We start from the raw sequence: 9,631 nt of genomic DNA on the forward strand, positions 1-9,631 counted from the left end.
TATGAATTTAGGGTTGGATGGAGGCACAGTGACTCCGTAAGCCACAAGTATTAGAAAACACTTCTACGATCTAACCAGCAGCCAACACGTCCACAACTTTCGACTGCACCAGCAAGAAGTGCATAATAGCTGAGAGCAATTCTTAACAGTTGTACTACCAACTTAATGATATGAAACTACCAACTTCAGAATAAAGATTTTGCATGAATTAAATGTAGCATAACATACTTGTTATAGTATTTGCTGACGATACACAAAAAATGAACGAAATCTGTTCACTAATTAGGCCAAAATGTAGAATTTTAATTTTGAGCAAATATGAATGCACTGTAGAATTAGTTCACTAGATCAATGATTCAATGAACTTGAATCTTTGAACATCAAGTTCAATCAAGCGCGCGTCAAGTTCAAAGTCTCTAATATAAAGGAAGACAAACAAGCGTACGGGTCACCTGGTGTTAAGTGATCACCGCCACCAACATTCTCTTGCAACACCAGAGATATCACAGGAGCGTTGCCGGCCTTTAAGGAAGGTGTACGCGCTTTTTTTGTAGGTACCCATGTCGGATAGTATCCTATAAACAAAATTATCAACTTACTTTTCCGTGATGTCTGCTGTCCCATAGTTGAAGCTTATCAGGGTACTATGAGTAGTTTGGCCTGCAAACTACCATCTGAAACAATAAAATTTGATTGAATACCTTTTGTGAAAGAGATCCCAGAAAATGTACAAAACAAATGTGTTATGAAATCTAAAAGCATTGTTCAATAACATTTGTGTGGTTAAGGTTAATAAATAAATAACAAAAATAATTTTCTTAAAGATATCACAGACTGGGAATGGGTAAACACCCACAGGCTATTTCAGCATAAAAGTTTAGTGTGGCCTAAGATTATATTAAAGCCACATTATTTTAAACAGTTGATTGTTTTTGTCGTTCAATAGGTTGGTTAGATTTTAAAACCTATTTTAAAAATATTTTAATTTAAATTTACAATACCTTTGCATAAAGTTGTAAGAGCAAGACTGAATCATTCAACAAGTTCAATCACATGGATACCGATTATGTCACAAATTATGCGGATAATATTTTACACATTGTACAATCCCGGTACTAGATACACAACAATCCAGTGATACTAACAATAAAACTTGAGTAAGTTACTGCGAGACAAATTTATTCCACAAAAAACAGCCTTACACACTCTTTCATAGAAAATAGTTATAGCATGATGCAAAGTGAATACAATTAAATACAACGCCATCTATCAAGTGGAAGTGTAAACATTTTGGATAATATTGATTAAAGCGTTATGAATGAATACATTCTGAGCAAACATCACTCACAACCCTGTGCCTTTTGTATATGCTATTCTTATTTCCATACAATGTGTGAGTAACTGATCAAATCAAAATTGCATAGGCAACATTCTTGGTACACAGTCATAAAGCATATATACTGCATAGCAGGGGTGTGCATATCATAAAGGCAATTAAGCAGTGCCTACCTAACTAAATGTAGTGTTCAAGTTAATTTAGTTTAATTTGGTTCCGTTATTTTATAACCAATCATTAAACAACACTTAAATTATTCTAGATACTTATGGTAAGCAATCTCAGGGTAGCATATTCCAAAGCTCAACTACGACTAGTAATATATATAGGGAGGGTTCGTAGCTTACATAGTGTAAGTCGGTACTGGCTAGGAGCCGATCTAATTCCTAGCCAACAGATATGTTACAAGCATTTAGGCAAAAAGCAATCATATATCATGAACTTATAATGTCAAATAATGTCAAGAAAAAAATACAGTGCCTAACTTGCTAGAAAAGTAATGCACGCCCCTGCTGCATAGTGTGTATGAGTAATAAGTGTATGTGTTAATTGTGATTTGTAATAATAATAACAATCATTTATTTTAGGCATAACCAAACCAATTGGCATAAAGATAATATTTAAAATTTAAAATTACAATTAAATTAATAACAAGTTGCAAAATCAATTAATTAAATGAATTACAATTACTTATATTTAAAAAATTCATTGTCTGTTTTTATAAATATGGACATCAATCCATATTTTGAAAATATCATTATTATTTACATTGTCAATATATAATGTAGGTTGTTCATAATAATAAATAAAAGGAACAAGTCTAAATAATAAAAATGGACAGTTTGCTTACTGGTTCAACAGAAGAAAGCTTTAAACGGTCACATGGAAGCACCTATTACATCCATATATTTATAACAATGGCTGACTCATAACAAGAGAATTAATTAAACCCATTCAAACTAATTAGTTGTGATGATGTCATACACAGTTCACTTGCTATATACATAAGAGGCATTTATTTTCTCAAAATTGATTCCTTAAGAATTCTTTTTGATGTCATTTCTAATAACTACTAGATACTACTACAGCTTCGGAAACAAATGGCACTCTGAGAGAGAAGCGTCGCAAGACTCTCCCAGGATTCCTTTTTTTGTGCTCTTTTCAATAAAATATACAATATTGTACAGTCATTTCTATCGCTATAAAATATTCACAATCTAGTCCCAGGCTGTCTGATCATTTAGATATTCAGCAGTGGAGTAATAGGATTTAATATAAAAGTGTATACATTTACCCTTAAAGCTATTATGTATCTTATGAAGCCTACTAGAATTAGTTACAAGTAATTCCTTGTTTCTAGTGTTATAATAATGAAAATCACTATTAAGAGCAATAAGGTGACGATTTTTGTGATTATTAATAATATCATTTAAAATTAATTAAAATGGTATTCAAAATACATCTCCTATAATATTATCTAAGTCAATCTTTAAAATAAGGAAATCCATGAAATAAGAAAAGTTATTGAACAACAAACAAAACAGATGCACTGTTATAAGTATTATCTTCTCTGTAACATTAAAATCCCACACATTTAAAAGTTACATATTTTTGGGCTAACTAAAATAATAATAAAAATGTAACTATTACACAAAAACGAATGAAAAAACACAATTACAATTACATGTGTTTTAATCCTTTAAAAGTATAATATTTAAATACTAGCCACATGACATTATATCACCTGTGTGCTGAAAAATGGCTGTAGAAATCTTTGAAATAACATCTTATCAAAGCTAGAGACAGTAACTGCCTGCAGTTATAATGCTACAGAGCTGAATGAGTATCCCAAGTCTAGATTCTGTTCAGAAAATGATGAGACATCTCATCCATATTCTAAAAATCCTGATCAGAACATGGTAAGTAAGTAAGTAAGTCAACCATTCCAATACATCTATCAAAAATCACGTCAAACAAGTAGTATCATAAATGTGTAAAAATATAACAAAAATCTTATAATCTCTAATAACAATCAATAGAAACTGAAAAAATGTGAGATCAAATCAGAAATGAGGAGATCCATATGAGAACCAAAGTCACAGACATAACCGAAATGATTGCAAAACTGAAGTGGCAGTGGGCAGGGAACAACAGGGAGAAGCTCGACAGATATATTGCCTGTGGGGCAAGTAAAGTTGTTGAATGGCTACCACATACCGGAAGATGCAGTTTTGATAGGCCCCCACAAGATGGATGGAGAAACTGGTCCAGAAATCTGGAATACATTGGATGAGATTCAGAGTGAGGCGTTTTCATCTTTCTTCCACACATAAGTGTCTTCAGTGGCTCAGTAATCAAATATATTATATTATTATTCGAAGTAGAATTTTAAATGACATATTAAATATTGACTATCATCCATTTGAAAATGGCACTTTCTACTACTCCATTTTCAAGCTGTGGTATCATTAAGTCATTAATGTTATTACCTTACGTTGGTAACCTTTGACCACATGTTTATTAACAATTCTTTTGAATTTCAGAATAATTAATATGGGAGAACTATTGTATTATTGTATTTTCTCACATGGCTACCTACTAAACTGATGAGGTATTATAAATATGATGTAGCAAGAGAGTGGTATGATATGGCTGTGGATACCCATTTGCTGTCAACCATATAATATACTAAGATTACCAAAAAACTAACTAACCAGTGGCATGTTTTTAATCTAAAGCCATAGGATATGTTTCATAGGCAGGCTGGAGGAATCTTGTATAATATATTATATAAATATATATATATTTGTACACTTCACATTAAAATAGAAGTAGGCAAATGTATTTACCCAACCAAGTAAATAGCTCATGGGAAAATCATGAGAGATAATATTATTCGAGTAGGAAGTAGGCAAACCGTAGGCAAACGAACTTACGATGCTTCATCAAAAAAGAAACATGTTTTGACAGGTTCATTCACCTGTGTATAAAAATATCTTTCATTGATGAAAAGATAGACATATACTATATTAAATATCTGCAGAAAAATATATGCAAAAAAGGAACAAAAAAGGCGTTAAATAAATTACCTATCATGTGTAAAGAAGAGAAATACGAAGTTGGGGTCCGCCATTTTGTTCATCTATAATCCATCCATGCTAATTTAAAGAAATACAATTGTGAAATTAGAGTATTGTATTCAAAAACTTACGTCTACTTAACACAGCTAAATGTTCTTCGATATTATCGTTCGTCTCGATGTGTTAATATCGATGTTGATACAATCCACAATGGTCAATCACCATAACAATATTAGATCTGCACTTGAAGGTTCTCTACAATCACTATTCAGTAACATCGATATATTAACCAATCTAATATATATTTACAAGTTGCGTATGAGTTTTGCAAGTATTTACACAACGCCGCACATAACTAAATGAATAATCACTAATAACAATAAAAATAAAAATCGCACAACAAAAATAAGGTGCTCTGTTTTTTTAGTTCAGTGACATATTTGTTTTTTTTTTGGTTGGTCGTGCTTCTTGATACGTACACTCACAGAACACTTTTATTCTAGGACACTCTACAATATTTGTTACGAATTAAAAAAAAAACACATGTTAGCCATATTTTGTTGTAAAACAGGAAAGAGGATGACTTCATTCCTCCACATATTTTGGTCAATAGCTAATAGGGTGTATGCACGCAATTTATTCAGTTCAAATGTTATTTTTTTAATCTATATCATTATTGACTTTATCTTTAATAGTTTTTTTTTTAATTTTAGCTGCATAATAAATATTAAATAAACAAAAGTGCAATAAATACGTGCGAAATATAAAACATCGAAACGTAATGCTATTGGTTTCAAGCGCAGTGTGACGTAATAATCTAGATAAAAATAAGTAATAGTATGGTTCCTAAATATTATTTTCGGTGGTTAGTGATTCAATAAATTGTCGGCTTACTGCAAGAACTCATAAACGGACAAAAACAGAACTAGTACTTTTAGTTTTGGTAATATTATTTTCCCTATATCATCTTAAATATTATTATGTTGAAGAAAAGTAAAATACTATTATATAGCTGAATATATTTATAATAAAACCAAGAGAGTTTTTTTTTTAAATTAACAAGCAATAATTAAAAAAAAACATTAAAATATGAAGTTAATGAATTCTTGCCATTGAGCCTTTGATCGAGGTGGCAATTAAGTATTTCTTAAAACAGAAGTCTATTTTCGAAAATACGTACTATTTGAATAGAAATAATGTTTTTTTTGTGGAAAAAGAGGGCAAACGGGCATAAGGTTTGCTTGATGGAAAGTGATCACTGCCGCCCATGGAAAACTGCACCACCGGAAGGCTTGCAGATGCGTTACTGGCTTTTCAGCAAAAGATAATAACTGCGCGAACATCGTCTTGACGAGCTCTAAAAAATGCAAAAACTAAGTATTTTTAGCTATTCTTATTTGTAAGTTATTACGTATGCATAAAGTTGATAATTACAATTTTGGCACTACTGATTCTATTAAAATCATTAAATCACTTTATTATTTAAAAAATCATAGTGAAATAGTGAACAATAACTTTTTTACAAAACTCATTTATGTTATTTAGTGATTTTTTTAAATTATGACATACGAAAATCTCTTTAGAACGAAACTTGGTTAAAAGTTATTAACTGCGCTTAATTACTTATTATAAACAATAATGTTTTAATAAGACATATTAAACAATTTTAATTGATTGTATCAAATCAAGTGATTACAATCTAATTAAACATAATTTGTCAAAAAATAATTATCCTTTTTTTTATGATTGATCAATGCTCTTTTAATAAAGTACTAAATTCATTTTTATATCGATTAAAAGCAGTTAGTACCTTATGATGGAAATCATTATCCCTCTATTATTATTAAGTGAATTTTCTCAGCTCTCTCTTCTCTAGCTTAACTAGCGCTTCTCTAGCTCAGGAATGAAACGCGGGGTGGAATAAGTGCAACTGCTGACTCGCTCTGTAGTTGGTCAATTAAATCAACTAAACTAAATTAATAAAATAACTATCTTAATCATTCAATTAAGTTGTAGTAGAAACCGGAAAGTATATGAAACAAATCTGCGGAATTTTGCATAATCATTTGCACATGCAAAAGGTGCGACGCGCTAGATGCCAAAATGCTTACGCCACTGGTAAGCAGCGTCGTTCACAGCTTTGCAGGAGTTTGTGGACATCTGTAGCGATAATCCTGATGATATTTTTACTCGTATTGTCATAGTTAGCGATACATGGATTCGACAATATGATCCGGAGTCAAAACAAGCGTCATTGCAGTGGATAGAAAAAGGTTTGCACGTTAGAAAGTTTCAACCATGTTTCGTCAGTAAACACGACATTATCCCAATCTGTAATTTTAATTACTTGGCGTAAGAATGTTACTCTCATCAAAATAATATCGTATCGTTCTAGTAGGATTTTCCGCTTGTCCGATTTTTTAAATCTAAAGCCAATCGATTTCAAAACTTTTGATAGAGACGATTTACCGCCAAAAAATAAGCTTGCGTCTTTTAACGAACTCATTAGCTTTTCCCTTGTAGGATATTCTTTTCTCGAGTAATATCCATTAATGTGATTGCCAAATGCAGCAGCATCAAAATAATTATCAACATCAAGAATTTTCTTGACCCTCTTTCTTTTTTTCGGTGTTCGTAAAGCATTATCTTGCCTGATGGTTCACATTTCTCTTTCAGAATTTCAGTAACTGTCCTCTTCCCTATTCCCAATGCTTCGGAAACGCGTTCTCTCAGTTGCGTCAATGGTAAAAGAGGCCCATCGTTAACTGATTCACGTTCAAAATAATTATTCAATTTCACCACTAGTTTGCCAGATTGACTATTTAGCGTTTTCCCCCGTTTCGACATGATAAGACTAATGTTGTTCTTGTTTACTAACCGTTAAGCAATCGGAGTCGAATATATAGCCAGGTAAACGTAGTCAGTAAGATCAGTCCAATAAAAAGTGGGTCAGAATAAAAATAACAGAGAGCAGACCAAAAACGCACAGTCACTTCGCACAACAACAAAAGACTGCCAATAACTCAAATTGTACCTAATATCAATTATTTTTCTATTTAATTATTTTTTGTATTTTTATACTTAGTTAAAAGAATTATAAATATATATAATTATGTATTATTATAATTATAATTTATGGTGAATTCTCCACAAGTAACCAATGCGATTTTATATAATTATTAAATTGCGTTACATGCGACTTAGTTACTAAACAAAATTGTAGTACTAAATAATTATCACATGCACCTCGTTTTTACTTATTCTACGTATTTAATTCTACTCGTCAGCTTTCGATTTTTAGAGAAATATCGCTAGTGTTTAAAAAGAAAAAAGTTCAGATATTTAGATCAGACATTGTTATTTATGTTTAGAATGGTTATTAGTGAAAGCAAATCGTAAAATTACTCGTATCGGTCATCAAACAATTGTGCAGTTCTAAGAAAACAAAAAAATATATTATTTTATGCATGCCGTTACAAGCTTACGTTGTTAAATTTTGATGAACTGTCAAAAGTTACGATGACTCTACTTTAGCAATATATCTTATATAGACAACCCTGCACTTACCTGTGGAAACAGGTTATGTGATCAGCTAAACTTTTACTTGGAAAACCATGGCGTCAAAAACTATAAGTATCGCGCCTGCAAAAGCGTAACTACGATAGTACATGGAAATTTCATGCGGAGACCATGCTTACCATCAAGCAATGAGCAGGATTGCGAGCATTCTTGACCGGTGAGGGAAAGGAGAATCAGGACCTTATGGCCAAACCCGAGCTCCAATCAAATCCAAACAATCGCGCGACAAGAGTTACGTCTTGTTTAATTCTGTAAGACTGCCATGGAGGTGTTGGACCGACTAAAGAACACGTATACACGTACGTACAGCAGGTATTTGATAGGGTATGTCACACGGTCTTACTGCTTAAAATCAAAACCCTATTACCATATCTCTTCTTTGGGTTGCTTAAATCATACATCTCAGAAAAAATATTCCAAGACAAAGACACACAACTGTGTTCTATTAAATTAAGTCTGCCGTAAGTACCCCAGGGATCACTTCTGGGTCCAGTACTGTATATAATGTTAACCGCTACGTCTGCCGACGACACCGTCTGCAGACGGTTTAGACTTAGCGGTTACTTGCAAGTAACAAGAATCGCAACCATGCTTCACAAAACCTTCAGCGTGGAGTAGATAAAATTGAAGACTGGCTCAAAAAATAGCGAATTAAAGCTAGTGCATCGGAGTCAACCCAACGAAGAAAGGTTGATGGACCGCTCTCCCAAAAAAAATCTAGTTAACCAACATAATTGGTCATAATTTGGGGACTGATTACAAAAATCCACTCTGAGCAGGAAGTAGCTTCTGCTTTTGAGAATTTTTTTTTCTGACATTCCAGTTTCCATCTCAAGCACCCTTGTCTCCTCCACCAGTGTTGCCGAGTCACTTCTTTTGGAAAATGTTGAGGAATGTAAACAAAATTTCAAATTCAGTGTTGTTAGCCCAGTAGAAATAATTAAAACTTTCAGATCCTTAGAAATGAAAAAAAACTGCTGATATATGGGGCATATCTGTAAAAATAATAAGTTCTGTTATTGACGTCATAGCACCATATCTAGCACTAGTTTTTAATAGCTGTATTGAACGTGGCGTGTTTCCTGACCTTCTGAAGTAACACTTATAAGTTACTTCATATAAAACAATTTGGCTTTACTAGGGGACGCTCGACTACGGATGCAGGTGTTGAACTCATCAGGAATATTTTTGAGGCCTGGGAGGAATCACAGAATGCACTTGGTATCTTCTGTGATTTATCTAAGGTTTTTGATTGTGTTCAACATTCAACGCTGATCAGGAAGCTATGCTACTATGGTATAAGGGGATCTGCACTCGATCTTCTGATCTCATATTTAAATAATAGGATTCAGAGGGTCAAAGTGAATGGCAGCAGATCTCCTGGGACTCCTCTCGGTATGGGGGTACCACAAGGGTCTATTCTTGGACCCTTCCTCTTCCTAATTTATATAAATGATCTACCTAACCTTGTAGAAAAAAAAACACAATTTGGTATTGTTTGCGGATGACACTTCACTTATATTCAAAGTGAAACGAAGCCAAGTTTTGTATGACGAAGTAAACAATGCTCTATCTGACGTCGTGTACTGGTTTAACGCCAATAACTTATTGTTAAATAATCATAAAACCAAATATA

General features: G+C 32.7%; 1 protein-coding gene across 1 annotated transcript in view; it reads right to left on the minus strand.

Moving 5' to 3' along the window:
• The window catches only part of LOC126973263 (suppressor of cytokine signaling 7-like), a 31,558-nt gene extending 26,698 nt beyond the window's left edge, over positions 1-4,860 (minus strand). The window contains exons 1-2 of the mRNA XM_050820474.1: positions 4,548-4,860; positions 600-674 (exon numbers count right to left, since the gene is read on the minus strand). Of these exons, the coding sequence (XP_050676431.1) occupies positions 600-624 (25 nt within the window). The 5' untranslated portion in view covers positions 625-674; positions 4,548-4,860. The remainder of the gene's footprint in view (positions 1-599; positions 675-4,547) is intronic.
• Positions 4,861-9,631: the final 4,771 nt, after the last annotated feature.

This window comes from Leptidea sinapis, chromosome 29 (assembly GCF_905404315.1).
Source record: "Leptidea sinapis chromosome 29, ilLepSina1.1, whole genome shotgun sequence".
Taxonomy (NCBI): domain Eukaryota; kingdom Metazoa; phylum Arthropoda; class Insecta; order Lepidoptera; family Pieridae; genus Leptidea; species Leptidea sinapis.